At 38.9% G+C, this 21,519-nt stretch overlaps 1 protein-coding gene across 1 annotated transcript in view; it reads right to left on the bottom strand.

Moving 5' to 3' along the window:
- Positions 1-21,519, bottom strand: part of Itgbl1 (integrin subunit beta like 1) — a 249,211-nt gene that overhangs the window by 125,371 nt on the left and 102,321 nt on the right. The window contains exon 3 of the mRNA XM_006978782.4: positions 1,783-1,929. Within this exon, the coding sequence (XP_006978844.1) occupies positions 1,783-1,929 (147 nt within the window). The remainder of the gene's footprint in view (positions 1-1,782; positions 1,930-21,519) is intronic.

Here is a 21,519-nt window from a genome sequence, read left to right as displayed (position 1 = left end):
AGCACTTGCAAAGCAAAAGCAGGCTGATCTTAGGCTAACTGAAACTAGCTTCCTCTGTATAGTGAGTTCCAGACCACCCAAAGAATAAGACTTTGGCTTAAGCCAGTGTGGGGGGGGCAATTCTGCATATTTTCTCTTTCATGTAATATTAATGTGCCAAGTCATATTCCCTAAAATATCTTTTGATTCAATAACATTCATTTGTGTGTGTTTGTGTATATGTGTTTGTGTGTGTATTTATGTATGTGTGTGTATTTATGTATGTGTGTGTGTTTGTATGTATATTTTATTTGTATGTCTGTACGTGTGTGTGTGTGTGTGTGTGTGTGTGTGTGTGTGTGTGTGTGTGTGTGTGTTGGTGGGTGATTATGAGTCAAAGAATTACTATGAGCAAAGAAAAGACTGCAGTAGGCAGAGAGCTGAAGAGACTGTCTTGAACATAGTCTGATCTAACTGCTCAGTTTGCTCATTCTGGCCTAATAGATGCTAACACCCCTGGCTCTGCATACAGCACTGATTCCATTATCAAAATAACCTTACTGAGCTTAGTCTACACTAAGCAATTTGTCACAATCAAACTGTGGAAAAGTCCCTGCTCTGCTTACAATAATGCAAGCTTCATGGGTGGGATGTCTGTCTAAATAGTCAAAGGCTTGCCTTTACCATGTGGAACAAATCTTGTACCTCTGGATCTGATCACACAGATGGCCTCAAAACCCAAACCAACAATTAAAGTAAGGACGATAGGCAAATAGCTGCTCTTCATAGCTGGTTATGCATATTTGCTTGCTGTGGAGTTGCTGAAAAAGCTTTCTGATTTGCAATACCTCTCTTGCTGGTGTAGAAACAAGAACAAGCCATCAGAACAGAATATCAAACAAACTGACAGCAAACAACTCTCCACTAACTGAATGAAGATGATTCACGCATTCACAGTCACTGAAAAATAAATCTTCTAGCTCTGAAAAAACAAAACAAAACAACAACAGCAACCAAAGCTCACACTATATCAAAACAGTTGAAGCTGAACCTCCAGGGCAGCACATGAGCACTGAAATTTTAGTACTTTCCTTTGGATGTTCAGGTTCAATATAGTTGAGAAAAAGTGACTTTGAGGTTCCATGTGCACACATGCTAAGGCAATTTAGTTACAATTACAGCATCTAACTACCACTTCACTCTAAACTGCAACTGTTCTGTTTTATGAGGTTTTGCTAATATTTTAACAGCTTCTCTCTAACTCCTAAGCAATATTTCTATGTAACTCCTATGAAATACACAAATATTTAGCAAAACAAAAAACCAAAATCAAAACAAACAAAAAACTTTGCTATCATTATATCCTCAAGGAGGTTCATACTCAGTATCTGAAACTTCCATCAGATTGAAAATTCTAGCTCCATTGCTGCTAAGGTGTAAATTCAAAGCACTCTTAATCTCTACTATAAAATAATTAAGTCAGTCATGTAAGTGTTAATCAACACTTTAATCCAGCACTCAACATCACTCCTTTCCATTCACACAAAACATCACCCAGCTTCATTTCTGGTGAATACCTTGCTTGAAGGATGCATCATAAACAGCTGGAGAGTATCAAACTAGTGAGACTCAGCAAGCAAGATGGTATCCTTTTCTGTATCAATTTATCTAAATTTCACTTTTAAAATGCATACTCAAAAGTAGTCTCATTCAGATGTGTACCATTTCTACATCTATAAAATTCCATTAAAATCCAAAATTTGATTATTTTAATGAAGAACTGTACAGGGATTTAGCTCTTACCTGCATTGGAGCAGATAACATCTTGAGAATTCCTGCACATTTGATTGCTGATTTTTTTTGTCAGGTCACACTTGGTTGGGTACTGGCAAGCTTCCCCAGACCAACCCACGTCACACTTGCACTTGCCGCAGTCACAAGTACCATGGCCTGAGAAATCAACAACATCTGGTGAGACTCAGATTTTTTTTTTTAACCAAGGAAGGGCTTATCATAACAAGAACCTTTAAGGGTGGTGGTGGTGTTGCTTCTGCTATACTATATATTAGGCCCTCGCCAGGACTCCTCTTGGATATCCTACTGTTGCCCTACATCATGGAAATTTTGTAGCTTTGGATCTGCAGGACCAGCCCCTTCATATGCTTCATCAGGTCATAGATGGGATAGATGTTGAGGTGAGTCAACTCATAGCCCTGTTTCTGGGCCTGGATGGTAGCTGGGTTGGTCACCTCACCAGCTCTCCACCATCCTTAACACCAGTGCAAGCTCTCCAGCACTGCTCCTGGCTAGTTCACCCAGTGCTGCCCTCAGGAAGGGGTGGGGCCAATTCTCCTGCTCTCACACCCTCGTTAGTTTACCTGCACCCACACCCACCAGCTCTACTGTTTTACCCAGGCAAGGTGCAGGACCCACTCTCCTGAGTGTGGCAGCTGGTAAGAGGCAGGACCAGGCCGTCCATCCTCATGTCCATAAGGCCAACTCTTCCACTTGCCACATTGGTAAGAGGAGGTGGGTAAGGTATCTCTCCCTCACCCATGCCACCACAAGGCAGATGAGAGCAAGACCAGCTCTCTTATGTTGACATTCTTGGGGTCAGTTCACCACCACCACCACCACCACTCCTGTCCACAGGGTCAGCTCTATTGTGGTGCCCAGACAAGGTGCAGGGCCTGCTTTACAGAATACTGCAGCCAGTGAAGGGTGGGCCAATTCTGTGCAGCCCTATTCTAAAAATAGTCTTTGGTGATAACAGAAGTCATGGACTTCAACCAGACATGGCCCTTGGCAGCAGCCCAGGCCCAGACATCATCATGGTCCCAGGTGATAGGCAGGCCTTATCATCCCTTTCCTCGCCACTTTCACCTCTTTAGATCTACCCCTCTCCACAGGACATGAACCATTCTGCCCCCTCTCTCTCCCACACTCCACCATATATTTGCACACCATAATGGCACCCAACCTATTGGCACCAGAAGGCATTGGGAAGACCCATGGTTTCTTCTACCCACCCAGGGCAAGTTGCCCCAGGCAAGCATGCGTGTGTCCTTCACTCACCTAGTTCTAATCCTGATATTTCTTTTATGCATATATTAATTATCACCATGGAATGGCATAGACATTAAAGTGTGCACTATGATTCTTTTTTTAATTACAAATTTTTTATTCATTTCTACATACCAACCACAGATCCCTCTCTCTTCCCTCCTCCCACCCCCCAGCATTTCCGCCCCCCCCCAACCTACTGCCCATTCCATCCTCAGACAAGGTAAGGCCTCCCATGGGGAGTCAGCAGAGCCTGGTATATTCAATTGAGGCAAGTCCAAGCTTCTCCCCCTGCATCAAGGCTGTGCGAGGCATCCCACCACAGGTATTAGGCTGCAATGCATTGTGTTTCTTAATGAAGACATTTGGATCCATAGTCAAAAAGAGAAGAGCCACATCCTCATTAGTTTGTCTCAGTCCTCCCTGTTCTCAATTATCATTTTGCTTTTAGGCTGTGATATTTAAATGGTTATGAATACAGGCTTTATTAAGTCCTATTTGAGAAAGCATATTAATGATTTTGTTGTCTGTTCATCAGACAGCCCTAAATTCAAATCACATAAAATTCTTTGTCCAAGAATTTACAGATTTCAAACTCAAGTGGATATGATAGAAATTACTGAGGTAGTCATCCATCAATGTTTGTCACCTTGTGTGGAGGACTATAGTTTATAACTTCTGGGAATAAATTATGACACTTTCTGACCTCCCTTGACCTTTAACTGGGCCTGGGAAGTTGAATCGTTTTGATGGGTTGTAGGGAGCACATGCCTACATACTCAAGATAATAATAGTACTATGTCTTAATGTCTGAAATTATATAACCTCATATCAACAATCTTTTGATGTGGTAGGAGAGCATCCAGAAGGTCATTCAGAATGCATGGATCAGGGGCTGCCCATTGTGTTCATCAGACTGTGAACCTATGACTGGCTGAAGATTAAAATTCCTCTTCATGGGATCCAGTCTATGTACATGTTTCTGTTTCTATGGAACTTATCCAAAATAATCTTCAGAACAACTCTAATTAAGTTCATTTTATTCACATGTATCACTTTGTGTTCTTTTTTTTTGTATTTTTCTTTTTCTTTTTTTGGGTGGGGTGGGGTGGGGTGGGGGTGGTATGCAAGGGTGGGAGGGTAGACCTGGGAGGAGTGGAAATCAAGTATGATTGATGTGCATTGTGCATTGTACAAAATTCCCAAATAATTCACAGAAGTATTATATTAGGGAAAATTGTAATGAATCATCTTTCCAACTCAGAGTGGTTCCTAGCAGAGTCACTTCCTCTGCTATTAATGCTCAGAGCTTGTGTGTTTTTTCTGTTTAGAATAAGAATTGCTTTCATATTGCCTTTGGATTTTAGTTGAACATTTTAGTTTTATTTAAGAAAATCTAACTTGTATCTATATTTAAGATAGTATTTATTTATTTATTTATTTATTTAGTATTTATTTATTTATTTATTTATTTATTTATTTATTTATTTATTTATTTATTATGTGTGTGTTCTTGCATAAGAGATTATGCCTGTCCAACATCCAGTCTACTTATAAAACTGTTTGTTAGGTTTTAAATCTGGGACAAACTGCTGAGGTGGCTATTTAACATATCAAAGTGGAACTGGCTGCTGGTCCTCCCTACATCCCTCAGTCCCCACCTGTTACAGGGTCCTCTTGGCTAGCATACAACCCTACCCTAACCTTCTCCAACCCAGGACCTGGGCTGCCCTTCCACCAGCTGCCCTTCCCTGTACAATCCACCTATTTTGGTTTCCTGGTCCCTTTCACCTACTCTCTTTAGGCCTCCTAGCTGCTACAACTGATTTCCCCCTTTCTCTCTCCCCTCACCTCCCCCATCTCCTCACAGGGCTCAAGGACACATCTAGGGACTCTCCCAGATGTCTCTGATTCTGTCTATGCCCTTCTATCTATAAATAATCTTTCTCTTTCACAATATCTAGGAACAATCACATTCCTTTCCTTTTTATTTTTTTTTTCATTCAAGTGCTGAAACCCAGAACCAATCATGCCCTTTCCTTTCCTTTTATTTTCTTTTTTTCATTCACTGTTAAGCTAAATTCTTGAAGTGGAAAGCTTCTTTCAGTTGGTAAAGAATCTTATCATTGTATTGACTTTTTAATGGTATTAATGTGTTAGGTGAACTATATGTATTGCTACTTTTCCAGTTTCATTTGAGCCATTTCTGATGGTTAAAGACAATAAAAAAAATAGGGCATATCAACAGCAAAGGATATAGAATTTACTCAGAAGCTAAGCTAAATAACTATGGCATTAGTGATTGATTTAAGAATAAAATGACTAACCCAAGATTCTTTTACGTTGCACGGAACACCTTATATCCTAATTTAAAGATGTGTATGTGTGTTAGAGATAGCCAACATTTGATAGTTTTTGTGAGTTAAAGATACAAAATTTTAAAGAAGGATATTAAAAACAGAGAGAAATAAAGGAAACTTATACAGAATAGGAAGATATAATCTATGCCAAACTGACCCCAAGGGTCATCTGTGGAAGCAAAGTTCTAAGGAGTTTATTCCTCACAGTGGCCCTGGGAGACCCAAGTTCTATTACAGCATGATTTCTTCTTACCAAATTCCACCTTGAAGACATTATTTCCAGGCAAGAGCATGTCACGTTTATAGAAGCAAATGTTAGGACTTCATGTATTACATTGTTCAGAGAATCGCCTCCAAACTTCTTTCCCATCATGATAACACATTTCTGTGAGTCAGAGTGTGACCCCTAATCCATGTGACCTAGAAACAGGTTCACATTTCTCATGTCTAAAGGTGATTTTAGATAGCCCATGGCTACATCAAGTCCTAGCCAGAAAAGTAGCCTTCAAGCCTGACTCTACGGAATAAACAGTTCTGTTGTTTCTTTTCTAAAACTTAAATTTCCATAACTCTGAAATTCAATATTTAAATAAATAATTCAGCATATTTGAGAACAAGTCCATTGACCTTCAAATAAGTTCTAAAGAGTCAAGAGAAAACAAACACACGAAACAAAAATGTCAGAGAAGAGCAAAATAAGACCCAGCTAATGCAGTGGGAACAACATGTGCAAAGTTCCTTTCATTATTTGCAGGCTCAGCCATGGTGATGTCAGTTACGGAGAAAGAAGACAGCCTGCAGTGAAACATAAAATCAATACTTCTGTCCCGAGGAAGAACTCTGAGACCTAGTCTCCTGGATGAGTTAACTCTTTACTCCTATGGTGATACAGAAAGGATTTTATAAAAGAGTAATCAAGCCACTGTCACTGGTTCATCACTTCCTGATGGATTTTAGGAGGGCAATGTGAAGGGATTATCCTCTCCCTGAACTGCTGGTGAGTGCCTTAGAAGGTATGATAGTTTGAACATAATTGACCCCCATAAGCTCATAGGGAGTGGTACTATTTGGAGGTGTTGATTGTTGGAGTAGCTATGGCCTTGTTGGAGGAAGTATGTGACTGTTGTGGGGTGGGTTGAGGTCTCATATATGTCCAAAACACATCCTGTGTGGTGGTTTGAAAGAAAATGCCCCCCCAAAGGGAATGGCACTGTTAGGAGGTGTGGTCTTCTTGGACGAAGTATATCACTGTGAGGGTAGGCTTTGAGATCTCTTGCTCCAGCTTCCCTCAGTATGACTGTCAGTTGACTCCTGTTGCATGTAAGATGTAGGACTCTCAGCTACTCCAGCACCATGTTTGTCTTCATACCACCATGCTCCGTACCCTGATGATAATGAACTGAACCTCTGAAACTGTAAATAAGCCACCCAGTTAAATATCTCCTTATAAAAGTTGCCATGGTCATGGTGTCTGTTCACAGCAATAAAATCCCTCACTAAGATAGAAGTTGGTACCGAGGACTGTGGTATTGCTGTGATAGGCCTGACCATGTTTTTGTTTTGAGGAATTTGGATTTTGGGAGTTTGTGTTGGGAAAGCAGTAAAGTGCTCTGCTTATTGAGAAATACCAGTAAAAGCATGGACGACAGTGGTGCTAAGAGTGATTTGAACTGTGAGGAGATGACTCAAGAGTTTCAGAGGAGAAGAATTTTAGTATGTTACCTAGAGATTTTTCTTATGATATTTCGATGAAGAAAGTGGCTGCTTTTTGCCCTTGTCCAAAGTGTCTGCCTAGGTTAAAGTGAAGAGCTTTGGATTAATTCTTTTGACAGAGGAAATTTCAAAACAGCACAGTAGTATATAGACTCTGTGGTGTGGTTATTAGTGTCAACTCTAATGGGGATTTATAATGAAAAGGAACAAGCTGAGCAAGGAAAAATATAAAATGTGTAATTTTTTCTTGATAACTGTTTTGTTATATGTAATTTTTCTATGTTAAAGTTAAAACCTTCCTTTTTGATTAGACAGAAAAGGGGAAATGATATGGGACATCTTTCTCTATGCTATGAGTATGTGTTGCTCCCATTGGTTAATAAAAAAAGCTGCTTTTGTCTATGGCAAGGCAGACTATAGCTAGGCAGGAAAGCCAAACTGAATACAGGAAGAAAGAAGGACAGAGTCCAGAGAGACTCCATCCAGCCACTCAAGGAGCAAATGCCAGCAGACCAGTAACACCACAGCCACTTGGCAATACATAAATTAATAGAAATGGATTAATTTCAGTTGTAAGAGCTAGTAATAAGCCTGAGCCATCAGTCAAAGAATTATAATTTTTAAAAAATGAGGAAAAAAGGAGCACCAGGAAGTGGAATGGAGCTAAGTCCTGTATTCAAGGAGATAAACAGATTAAGAAGTAGAATAAAGGAAGTGGTGACTTCAGGTCAAAATCGAACCTAGCTAAGGAATTAAAGAGACACTTAGAGCCTGGTGTGGTGATGTACACCTTTAGTCCCAGGACTCAGAAGACACAGGCTGGTAGATCTCTGAGTTTGAGGCCAGCCTGGTTTGTAGAGCAAGGTCCAGGACAGCCAAGCTTAGGCAGTGAAGGTAACTATCAAGAACAAAAAGCTGGTGAAGATGTAATTGAATGAGGGGAGCATGTTCCAGCCCCAGTAAGCACCAGAACTTGGCAACTTTAGCCACATGGTTCTGGATTTAAGGATAGAAGAAAGAGGTTATAGAATCTCTCTCAGTGACTAAAGAAAACTGCTAAGTTCAGCCATGTGTCAGGGGTGTCTATGAATTGAGACCTAGAGATGCCAATGTTTGAAGCTGTGAATGTGAAGAATGGATTTCATTGGAGACCCCAAGATAATGGAGATGACAGAGATGGATGGAGATAGGATACCTTCACAGGAAAGCTGCTAACAGGAAATGGAAACAGCCCAAGAGAGAGAAAGCTGAAAGGAGTTGGAGTTTTGAAGAGCATTTTAACATCAGACATGGAGATGCATTGTGGTGATATTTTTTTGTGCTTTAATAAATAAATCTTGCCTGGAGATCAGCGAAAAAGCCAGTCACTTTAAGTAAACAAAGACAGGCAGTACACGCCCTTAATCTGATCACTTATCAGACAGGGTCTTTCTGTGTGTTCAAGGCCATACTAGGAAACAGAGACAAGTAAAATAAAGTATAAATAAATAAAATAAAGTATAAAGTAAAATAAAGGCATGGAGATGCATGCCTTTATTACCAGTACCAACCATAGAGACCTGGAGGTCTTTACAGACAGGCAGTGACAAGGAAGTGAGGTAGCTAGGCTAAAAGCCAATGAGAGGGCAGAAAAGCAAGGCATATAAATGAGTGAATAGACAGGAAGTAGCTCACATTTGGAAGCTGCAGAGTTGGTGAGGTAAGTTTGGCTGGTGGCTTTCCCTATTTCCCAAGTCTCTAAGGCTTTCACCCCTATATTTGGCTCCGTGTTTTTTATTCAATAAGACCATTTAGAAATTCATCTACAATGCATAGAGTTTGGAATTTGCCCAGATGGTTTTTGGTCTTGCTTTGGTCCAGTATTTCCTCACTAAACTCTCTTCCCTACATTTTTGAATGGTAATGTGGTAATGTATATTCTATGCCATTCTATGTTGGAAGTATGTGATCTGTTTTTTATTATTATTTTGATTTTCTAGGGGATTACAGTTTAAAGATTGCATGAATCTCAGAAGAGACTTTGAACTCTGGACTTTAAAACATTGTTGAGACTGTGATAAACTACAGAGACTTTTGAAGTGGGACTAAATACATTTTGCATTACGATATAGTTACAAGCTTATTGTAGGCCAGGGAGTGGAATGTGGTAGTTTGAATATAATTGGCCCCCATAAGCTCATGGGCAGTGATACTATTAGGAGGTATGGCTTTGTTGGAGTAGGTATGGCCTTGTTGAAGGAAGCACTATGGGGATGGGCTTTGAGGTTTCATATATGTTCAAGCCACACCTTGTGTCTCAGGCCACTTCCTGTTGCTTTCAGGATCAAGATGTAGCTCCTTCTCCACTCTCAGCTCCTTCTCCAGCACTATGTCTGCCTGCATGCTGCCATGTCCCACTATGACAATGATGGATTAAATCTCCGAAATTGCAAGCCAACCAATTAATTTTTTCCTTTATAAAAGTTGCCATGGAAGGGCCAGGCAGTGGTGGCACACACCTTATTCCCAGCACTTTGGAGGCAGAGCCAGGCAGATCTCTGTGAGTTCGAGGCCAGCCTGGTCTACAGAGCGAGATCCAGGACAGGTACCAAAAACCCTGTCTCAGGAAAATAAAGAGAGAGAGAGAAAGAGAGAGAGAGAGAGAGAGAGAGAGAGAGAGAGAGAGAGAGAGAGAGAGAATGAGAATTGCCGTGGTCATGATGTCTCTTCGCAGCAATAGAAACCCTAAGACAGAAGGCATCCTAGAGCAATTCAGAAATTGGATGCATTTATATGTACGGTAACTATTTCCAACTGAAAATAAAAATGTTTTCAGTATTGAAAATATTTCTAAATCAATTAGGCATTTGTGTATATCAATGAAAATTTATTATACTTTCCAATGCTTAACAAAAGGAGGGGAAATGAGGAAAGGTAGCACTTTTCTTACTTTCAGATCTCTTGTAGAGAAATTGAATCCCAAGATACATACCACAGGGATCATGTCTACTGATAAGCAAGTCTACCACACATAGGCCCAGGACTATGAACAATGACTCTGTGGCTTAGAACCCATGCAGCAACTGGGCTAAAGTGCCACAAAGAAGGCCCTAAAGAAGTAAAGTTTTTAGCTCTTCTAGGAATCAAATATTATCTCAGAATTCAATGTATAAAAACATAAACACTTCCTATGTGATGGAGCCTATTTCCTGGCTGCAACTCTTAGAACTAACTTCAACTAAAATGCAAGGTTTATTAGGTATTATATATTACATTTGTGTGAGTTTGGAGCATATTGATACATACTATATCAAAGGACATTGAGCACTAGCTGCTACACATATTTAAAGAGTAAGCCAACAAAAGACTTGTTTCAAGAGGAGGTATTTTATTGTCACTGTGAACAATTGCCTAATGATAAAGGGCTGGTTGTTCTGGTCTCCTCTAATCAGTGATAATTCCTAAACTCTCCTTGTATTGAGAACATTCAGAGTTCTGAAATGTAGCAATACTTTCACTGTTGCTGTTTTTATACAATGAGTTTTAATTCATGATTTTCAAACAGGTTTTCATGAGTACTTTAAGACTACATGTTACCAAAAGGACACATATATAGACACCTATGCTCACAGGTGCAGCTCATGTGACAGGGCTGAGTTTCTTGCACTATTATCCTGGATTTTGTGGTAATTCACAAGCACCTCAGTGGTCAAGTTTCCACTCACCTCCTTGCATGTAATAAAGATTGAAAGAACACTTGGAGGTCTTGCAAGTGTCCTGCTTCTATCTAATGTTCTCACCATTATCTTCAGCTTTTATGTTGCTCACAACATTTTGTGCAATTTAGTGGAAATTTTCTATTTCTTTTATACTCAACATTCAATTCTTTAACCACTGAATTGTTCCTTCCCTTCATTTATTTATAAGAGTTTTTATTTCTGTGTGTACTTTGTATATTATTTCATTTTCCATAGCAGATCTAATAATATTACTGTTAAAATTCAGCTATCTTTGAACATGAACAAATTTTCATGTTTCATATTGCTTATTTGGTATATATATATATATAATATTCACATTTTTGCTTCTTATATCCTGAAATTAACATTTTATGGAATTTCTAAGGATCTCTGTCTCTTTTCATCTAAGCAGAGCTTATTGTGCAGCTATTTCTTCTTCAGAGAAGTTTATATACTTTATTAAAGGACATTGAACAGTAGCTGCTACACATATTTAAAAATTAAGCCAACAAAGGACTTGTTTCAAGAGATGGTATTTACTCCTCAAGGGGGAAGGGAGGTTCATCAGACTGAGGAAGCCAGACTGAGGAAGCTAATGAAATATATAAGGCCAAAGAAGCTCAGGAAGATCCCAAGATTCACAAGGCACATTTCCAGAATCATATGCATAGTAAGCAGATCCTAGAGAAGAGGAACCTGCTTGAAAGATGTGAAGGGAATTTTGGTGACACAGCTTTTGTGAGCTATTAATTATGCTGGGAAAGACTTTCTAGTACCTTTGAGTCAGCCATGCTCCTGGACATGACCACTTACTAATGCTCTTCTAAATAGCCCATAAACTCATTGACCCACTGTGGTAGTATTGTGTTCCCCAAAATATTGTGTACCTTAATAAACTTATCTGGGGTCAGAGAACAGAAAAGCCACTAGTTAGGCAGTGATAGCACTCGCCTTTAATCCTAGCATTCCAGAGGCAGAAATCCATCTGGGATCTCTGTGAGTTCAAGGCCACATTGGAAATAGCCAGGCATGGTGACTCATGCCAGGAAGCAAGCCTTTAATCCTAGGGAGTGATGGTAAAAAGCAGAAAGGTATATAAGGCGTGAGGACCAGAAACTAGAAGCATTTTGGCCTGGTTGAGCATTTGACTGGTTAAGCTTTCAGGCTTTAGAGCAACACGGTTCAGCTGAGATTCATTCTGGATGAGGACTCAGAGGCTTCCAACCTGAGGAAACAGGACCAGCTGAGGAACTGGCAAGGTGAGATAGCTGTGGCTTGTTCTGTCTCTCTGATCTTCCAGTGTTCACCCCAATAACTGGCCTCAGGTTTGACTTTATTAAGAACTAAGCTAGACGTGAGTAGAATAGTTTTTGATATCTGCCATTCAGTGCTTGTTTCATGTCTTCCCAGAAGTCAGTAACAAATACATTTAACATCAAGATATGAACACTAAGTGTGCTGACTTTTCTTCAGGCACCACTACTCAACCCTCTGTTGTATGATATTTTGTTTGTGTTCTGACAAATAAAGCTTGCCTGGAGATCAGAGGGTGGTGTTAGCCACTAGTTAATAATAGAGGCTGGGCAATGGTGGCTTACACCTTTAATACCAACACTTGGGAGGCTCACACATTTGATCCCAGCACTTAGAAGGCTCAAGCCTTTAATCCCAGCACACTCTGGAGGTGGGGACAAGAATATAAGGCAGATGGAGACAGGATCTTGCCCCCTTTTGGTCTGAGTATCTAGAGATGTAAAAAGTCATTAGTGGCTACTCTTTTGTTTCTCTGGTCTCTCAGACTATTATACTGATATTTGATACATGGTTTTTACTGATAAGACTAATTAGGACCACACTTCATCCCTCTCAATAAATGTAGCAAAAGAATACATGCTTATATATTAATACACATGTATGAATATGCATTTTCTGTGTGTATGATTATTCAACACATACAAATACTCACAAGCATCAACAAACAGTTGCTGTGGCATGTTCTGTATGTCCTGTGGGAGCCCGTTCTTGGGTTCCTCATGGCTTTACCCAGCAGGTCCGCATAGAGGATGATTAGGACCATGAGCCTGAGTGCAGGTGTCTGAGATAGTCTGCACTTGGCTGTGCTGTGGGATGGTCTGTATGTCAAGTTGCTCTGATTGGTCAATAAATAAAACCTGATTGGCCAGTGACTAGGCAGTAAGTATAGGCAGGACTAAGAGAGGAGAAATAAAAGAACAGGAAGGCAGAAAGAGTCACTGCCAGCCACCACCCTGACAAGCAGCATGAAAAGATGCCAGTAAGCCATGAGCCATGTGGCAAGGTATAGATTTATGGAAACGGATTAATTTAAGAAATAAGAACAGTTAGCAAGAAGCCTGCCACAGCCATACAGTTTGTAAGCAAAATAAGTCTCGGGGTTTACTTGGTTGGGTTTGAGAGGCTGTGGGACTGGCAGGTGACAAAGATTTGTCCTGACTGTGGGCAAGGCAGGAAAACTCTAGCTACAAACAGTTCACACTGTTTAGTTCCCATGAGGCATCAATCACTTCTACAGTAGTGAGAACCTTTGTTATATTTATCTCCAAAATACTTACAGATTTGTCCATTCTACGTTTCAAATATTTTCAGATTTGCCTTCAAACAGATCATCTAGAACAAATGCTTGTACACAAATCTGTTTTTCCCCTCTGTAAAATGCTGTTTCGATGCCCCCTTAAACAGGCTGTGTCTCTCTCCTCCTCCCTCAGTGTGGTCATGGAACTACAACTAGATTCATTTGTCACACTTTAAATTCTTCTTGAATTCTACCTACATCCTGGGTGATTTGTTTTAATTTTACTTACAGCAAACTTACTTTTTGTGGGTTATAGCTCAGTGGATTTTGATAAAGAATAGAGATTCATAAACACAGTTTCTATATAGCAATACCAACACTCCATAGAGTGCTTCATAGTTCCTGCTAAAGAGCCCTCTTTCTATCCTTTGGCAATGGCTAAGCAAGTCTGCATTTCTGTCCTCCAGGCCAAGCCTGCTTTTCAGCACTAGGTGAGTAGAATTGCTTCCTAAATATATTTCTAAGTTGAGATTCTTGTGCTTAGCAAGATACATTTAAGCTAATCTTGTATAAGTATGAATCACTATTCATCAGAGCTTATTTTTTTCTTTTTAAATTGCTGACTAATATTCCAATGTATAGATTTTTTTCATTTTTTAAATTTATTTATTAAATTTAATTTTACGTATCAGCCACGGATTCTCTTGTTCTCCCCCCCTACCTCCCCAAGCCCCCGCCTTCCCCCCAGCCCACCCCCATTCCCATCTCCTCCAGGGCAAAGATTCCCCTGAGGATTGAGTTCAACCTGGTAGATTCAATCCAGGCAGGTCCAGTCCCCTCCTCCCAGGCTGAGCCAAGTGTCCCTGTATAAGCCCCAGGTTCCAAACTGCCAGTTCATGCACTGAGGACAGGACCCGGTCCCACTCTCTGGATGCCTCCCAAGCAGATCAAGCTAATCAACTGTCTTATTTATCTGGAGGGCCTGATCCAGTTGGGGGCTCCTCAGCTATTGGTTCATAGTTCATGTGTGTCCTTTCGTTTGTATATTTGTCCCTGTGCTTTTTCCAACCTTGGTCTCAACAATTCTCACTCATACAAACCCTCCTTTTTCTCACCAATTGGACTCCTGGAGCTCCACCTGGGGCCTGACCATGGATCTCTGCATTTGGTTCCCTCAGTCATTGGATGGGGATTCTAGCATGACAATTAGGATGTTTGGCCAGGTGGCCTTCGAATACTTCAGAGATCTATTCAGAGGGCCTGATCCAGTTGGGGGCCCCTCAGCCTTTGGTTCATAGTTCATGTGTTTCCACATCATGAGGTTTGTAGGCAAATGGATGGATCTAGAAAAAAATCATCTTGATTGAGGCAACCCAGACTCAGAAAGACAAATATGGTATGTACTCACTCATAGGAGGATACTAGAGGTGGAATAAGGATGACTGGACTGCTACTCACATCACCAGGGAGTCTACCTGGAAAACAGGACCCCAAGAAAGACACAAGGATCGCTCAATGATGGAGAAATGGCTGAGATCTACATGAACAACCTGGACATGAGTGGGAGTAATGAAGGGCGAGGGTCGAAGGAAAGAGAGCCTGTGGGAGCAGGAGATCCCAGCTGGATCAAGAACAGAGAGAGAGAACAAGGAATAGGAGACCATGGTAAATGAAGACCACATGAGAAAAGGAAGAAACAAAGTGCTAGAGAGGCCCACAGAAATCCACAAAGATACCCCCACAATAGACAGCTGGCAATGGTCGAGAGACAGCCAGAACTGACCTACTCTGGTGATGGGATGGTCAAACACCCTAATAGTCATGCCAGAAACCCCATCCAAGGACTGAGGAATCTGGATGCAGAGATCCATGGCTAGGCCCCGGGTGGAGCTCCTGGAGTCCAGTTAGCGAGAAAGAGAAGGGTTTATATGAGTGAGAATTGTTTAAACCAAGGTTGGATAAAGCACAGGGACAAATAGCCAAACGAATGGAAACACAATGTATGGATTTAAAAGAGTTTGTCCATTTACAGGTTGAAGGGCATGTGTATTGGCTTGAAATTCATAACAGTTGTCAATTAAACTGATTTATATATTTGAGTCCTGTTTTTTTTTTGGCTACACATTTTTTGGAATAGGACTGCAATATTCAATAACAAATAGAAACATAATTGCATTTTAAAAGTCATAAAACTGTTTTCCAATGTGACTGTAACATTTCTTTCAAGTATGTGTATATACAGTGTGGTTTGAATCTAAGGCTTCTTGAATTTTAGCCAAAATCTTAACTATGGAGTTACATCTACCACCTTCTTAAATCATGCGTTTATCAAGAGTATGTGACCCAATTTGTCCCTATCCCACAACCACTAAGTACTTGGAGTAGTCCTTCTATTCTTCTGCCCTTACCTCTCTTCCATTTTCTTTTAGATTTCAGTAATTCTAATAGATTTGTAGTAAAACATCATTGTGGTTTAATTTGCATTTCTCCAATTATTCTGATATTGGGTATTTTTAAACGTGCTTTATTTGTAATGCATATACCAAACTAGAGGGAACTCATGAAAGTTGGATCAATGGCTGTGGAGCCTGCATGGGACAGGACTAGGCCCTTTGCATGGCAAGACAGTTGTGTACTTTGATCTGCTTGGGGGGCCTTCTGGAGGTGGGATCAGAATCCATCTCTGGTATATGAGCGGCCTTTGTGGAGCCCACTATCTATGATGGGACACCTTGTGCAGCCTTGAGGCTGGACTTGCCTCAGCATGGGAGGCTTTGCCTTCTTGTGGGTGGGAGTCAGGGGTGGATTGGGGGGGAGGCTGGGGATGGGAGGAGGGAAGAGGGGGATCTTTGATTATGTGTAAAATGCATGAAAAAAATTCTTAATAAAAAAGTTAATTTTTAAAAAATTACATTGGTATGAAGTTCTCTTTGATATAACAATGCTGTCTACTTTTAGTTTACAGGAAATCTTGACAAAATGATTTGAGACATATTTTTCAATTTTCCATTTGGGGCATAGAGGTTGTATGGATAATCAGTATTATATTATCCACATAGTTATGATAGACTTTTCTAATGAAACCATTTGTTTATACTGTCTTTTGGTGGTAGGTGTTGTCGATGTTTTTTCCAGACAGAGTTTCTCTGTGTTGCCCTGGCTGTCCTGGAACTATCTCTGTATTAGGCCAGGCTCTCCTCAAAATCAGAGATCTGCCTGCCTCTGCTTCCCAAGTGCTGGGACTATAGGCCTACACCAGCCCCACCATGCAAATATCTTTTTCCCCAAAATGTTTAATTATTATTTAATATCTTTATTCTGTAATGGGGCAATAAGGGCATCTTTTTCATTTTTTTTTATCACTTTGTAGATTGCACCTTTCATCAAATCAGCCCATTTCATTTAAGCTGTTGAATTTGGTGTATAACAAAGTAGATCACCCTCTTAACACTAGTAATACTAGCTATTAACCACCTTATTTTATGTGATGCTCACATTGACTGTCTTCTTGGACTTATTTGCTCTGTCAAGAATTCTATCAATCTTATTGATATTTTCAAAGAATTACCTTTTGATATTTTTGAAATTTTTCCTTTTTTAATTTCATTAATTTCTCCATGAATGTATTATCATCTCATCAGTTCTCCACTCTGATCTTATTTAGATCATCCTTTCTTTGTGCTCACAATTGTGACAATTAATTTTAAATATTTCAAAATAAAATTTTCATGCTGCAATTTTTCTATAACTATTCTTCCTGTACCTCACAAAATTTGCCATATGGTATTTTTATTTTCACTTAGGTTAAGATTTTAACACCCTATGAGGATTCCTCTTTGACCTATGGGTGACATAAAAATGTACTATGTATGCTGCAGATTTTTTAAGAGATTTTTCAGAAAGTTTCTGTGATTTTTATTCATTCCAGTATGATACAATACTGTAGTATCTCTATTAAGTTTCTAGGGGCTTATTTTATGGCTCAGAGTTCCCATTATATTCAATTTCTCTTGTGCGCTTCATCCTATGATGTAAACTAGATCAAATTGGTAAGGGTTTCATTCAGGCTTTTTATTTATCCATCAATCTTCAGTCTGTTTGCTCTGTCGATTGCTGAGCAGGGAGTGTTCACATCTCCAACTGTGATTATTGATTCCCGATCTCCATTTCGGTTGTGTCATTTTATTCTTAATGTCTTTTAAGCACCACCCTAAGTGCACACACTTTGGCTTGCTCGACTTGCTACAGAATCATAACTGGTTCATTATGTGATGTTCGTACCTGAATGTTAAGTCCTGCCTTAGAGCCCACATTCTCCAAATCAGTAAGGCTGTTCAATCTTTGACTACACAAATATTTAAATAAAATATATTATTTTCATCCATTTACTTTTGACCTATCCATATCTTACATTTTAACTCATTTCTTACATGTGGCATGTACTTGGATCTTACTTCTTAACTGACACTCTCCATCTTTTAATTAGCATTCTCTGATCACAGTTCAGAGTAGTTTTATACTGTTATATTCATATTTATATCTTTTCATAGTTTCCATTAACATTCTCTGTTCATATTTCCCATTTTCACTCCCTTCTCTTTTGCTAGTTGAGCATTATTTATGGTTCTAAGTTTTCCTCTATTAACTAATTCTTCATTGTAGTTTATAGTGGATTTCCTGGATGTACACTATAATCCTTTAATTAATCAGAGTTTACTTTCAAATACTTTAGGAACATAATAGGGCAATTACTTAATTCCTCCTTCTCCTTCTCTATGCTATTTTGCTTTTCATAAACATAATTCACATTAACTGTGAAATAGAGTATGCTGTTCCTTAGCTTTGCATTAGACAGCTGACTTCCATTTAGATCAAGTAAAATGAGGTGAATGTGAGAGTGCTGTTTCATGGTAATTTATTTAATTTCTAGCCATCTTCTTCTCTTTGGTAGCCCAGGTAATTTCCAGTGTCATATCTTTTTGACCGATGAACTTTATATGTCCTTAGAGTAAAGCAGCTATGATAAATATCCTTATATGTAAAATTCTTCATTTTGATTAAAAAATATTTATGCTAGATTCAGTCAATGTTGCCTTTTCGTTCCTTTCAGTGCTTTAAAAAATGTCACTCCATTCTGCTCTGGCTCACATGATTTCTGACAAAAAGTCTCCAATGATTATCATCTTTGTTCTTCTGCATTTAATGTATCTGTATTTCCCTGTCATTCCAAGATTTTCTGTCTCTACTTTGAGCAAATTGAGTATGATAGAGCTTCCTTTTAAGAGTGTGTTCTTTATTTTTTTTCCATACTTTCCCTCAGGTGCCATGGGTGCCCTAGAAAATAGCATTTATTTGTCTTTCACCAAAGAGAGATGAAGGCTTTTGTTCTATAGGGAAATCAGGACCATGCATATGGAAGTTCTCATAATCATAGGTCTTCCTGAGGTCTCTAGTTCATAAATCACCTTGAAAAGCAATTTCCAATCTCTTCTGTAAGCACTCAGTGTGATTTTATTGGAAAAAAAGTGAGAGGATAGTGTGATCCCCCACCCCACACACATACACATACACATACACACTACCACAGCATCAAATCTTAGGCCTTCCTACATATTTTCAGGGCACACCTGCCTTCCACTGATGTCCCATGAAAGCCTGGTTGTGACCCCCAAGAACATTAGTGCTCGTTCCTTGTCTCCTCCCAGCTGCTCATCTCTTCCCATAATTGGACCTAGCTACTTGTCTTGTGATTCCAGAGGAATTTGAGAACACATAGGAATCAGCAGTTTGTCCACTTTTCTCCAGTGCCAGGGTGTAAACTACACTTTCTAGCTTTCTGAATCTCAGATGGAAACTAAAATCACAATTTGCTTTGAAGGCAAGCTCATCAAAAGAACATAGTAATTGGAGCTTGCTTTCCCAACTCCAACAAGGCTCTGTAGCTCATGTTTAAATGGAGATTATACATATGAACAAAGATAACATGAGTCACTTCAGTAATTCAGTCATTCTTTTTTCTTTTTCTTTTTTTTTAAGAAAAATTTTTTATTCAATTCAGTCATTCTTAACCATTGTTGGTAATACTTGCTTGTTTTAAATTTGAAAAATCACACAACAGGTATATAATTAGTAATTTGAAAGCATTTGTTCATGTGTATGTTTTTTTTAAAACTGGAATAAATTTAAAAAACTAAAATATCTGTTTACTTAAATTTGTAAAACACTTTCTATGATTTCTATTAAAAATGTTCTTATCATAAGACTAGCTATAAACCAGATGCTCCCTAGGTGTTGAATAAATGAGGTATTGCTACAGCCTCAGAGCAACCTTGAAGGAGATGTTTTAGTATGAATGCTTAGTTGGACCTTCCCAATAAAACTCATTTGCTTTTTGTTCAAATATGTAAATTCCCAAGATCTACATTGTGCCCTACTTTGCAGCAGATTCAAACATGCTCAATTTCTTCCTAGTGTTTTTGAGACACTGTTGCTTCCCTGGCTTTCTGTGCTTTAAAAACTTCAAGAATTAACTAACACTATAAAAGGTTCATTTTCTAATATAACAATTATTTCATAATTTGAAAGAGAAACTTGGCTGTTTTCAGCATAGGGTCACCAGCCATGGTAAGCTTCTCAGGCTAACAAAAGATGACCTTTTAGATATTTTTGCTTTTCATTTCTGAGAACATTTCAATGAAACAATGGAAAAACTCCATGTAAAAAGTTTTTGTCTCAAAATTAAATGGTCGTAGTTTTATTCTTGCCGTGACATTAATAAGCTGCATAATCTTGATGAGGAAAATGGAATAGCAAAGGAAAATGAAAGCAATAATTATTGCCTTCTGACACTGTGGCAAGTACTTTATGCAGGGTAGTCCATTTAATTGTCATAATGAGCCAATTAGATAGATTTCATTACTTGGTTTTACAAGTGAGGGGACCAAAAGCCAGTTTTAATGTAGCTCCTGAGCTCAAAATGCCTTTCTTCTCACTGCAGTCAATACCCTCTGCTTAGAAAGCAGAAGTAAGTGGGCTGAAGTGAGCCATTGTTCCTGGAAAGGTGGTGTGAGGAATGGCTATCAGTTGAGGCTGAACACCACAGGCTCTGCTTTCCCTGGCATCATGCATAATCTTTCTGAAAGAAAAAAAAAAAACAACAACAACTATTCAGAGTATACTATTTATAACTAGGCTACACTAAAACGTGTAGAAATTTAGGAGGTTAGTCATACAACTTCTCTAGATCTTGTTAGGCTCATCTGCAAAAATAAGAGATTAGACTTAATAACTCAATGCATTTGGAAAATCTGACTCTATAGATAATATAATTCTCTTTTCCTCATAACAAAGCAAATCAGACTCTTCAAAGCAAAAACTAAACAAAAACAAACAAACAAAAATCAGGCAGTAGTTGACATTGAAATAACAAATAATTGTTATTAAGTCATGTTTGATACTCAATTATGAAAAGGTTAAAATTCTATTTTGTAGTTAAAGCACATATTAAATATTAAATATGCCAATCAACTTGTATTTACAGTGGATTTGTATTAATCCTGATAAAATTGGGGCTTAAAATGGGAATTTTGGTAACTTGAGATTGAAAGATAAATATGTGTTATAGTAAAGAGAATATTTGGGCAGAGCTTAGGTAATGTTTCACAAAGTCAAACATATTTATACATTAAATTCATTTATAAAACACAAATTCATGAGCATTACTTTAATAAGGATTCAGAAAACCTCCAGGTACAAATTCTGTTACAGTTAATGGTGAACTTCAGTGGGTTATATAATTAACCTTTTCATGTCATTCGGGGAAGAGTCTGGTAAAATAAAAATAATGTATGTGTTCCTTGTTTATTACAACATGCATGGAATGTATATTTGTGACTGTGTTAGAATTATCCCCTGGCTCTGCTTAATCCTTCTAAACCCCAAGAAGTGTGTGGCCCTTTTCCTACCTGGGAATCCATTGCAATAAGAAAGTGTGGCCTGTGCCTCAGTATTAAAGGTAGGAGACAGAGAGAGGAAGACCCAGGGATCTGGAGGTCACAGATCTCTGTCCCTTCTAACTTCATCAGAAAAATCTAAGATTCAATGCATTTGGAAAATCTGACGCTATAGATAAGAT

This window comes from Peromyscus maniculatus, chromosome 9, assembly GCF_049852395.1.
Source record: "Peromyscus maniculatus bairdii isolate BWxNUB_F1_BW_parent chromosome 9, HU_Pman_BW_mat_3.1, whole genome shotgun sequence".
Taxonomy (NCBI): Eukaryota; Metazoa; Chordata; class Mammalia; order Rodentia; family Cricetidae; genus Peromyscus; species Peromyscus maniculatus.
This window is presented reverse-complemented; position numbering and strand designations above follow the sequence as displayed.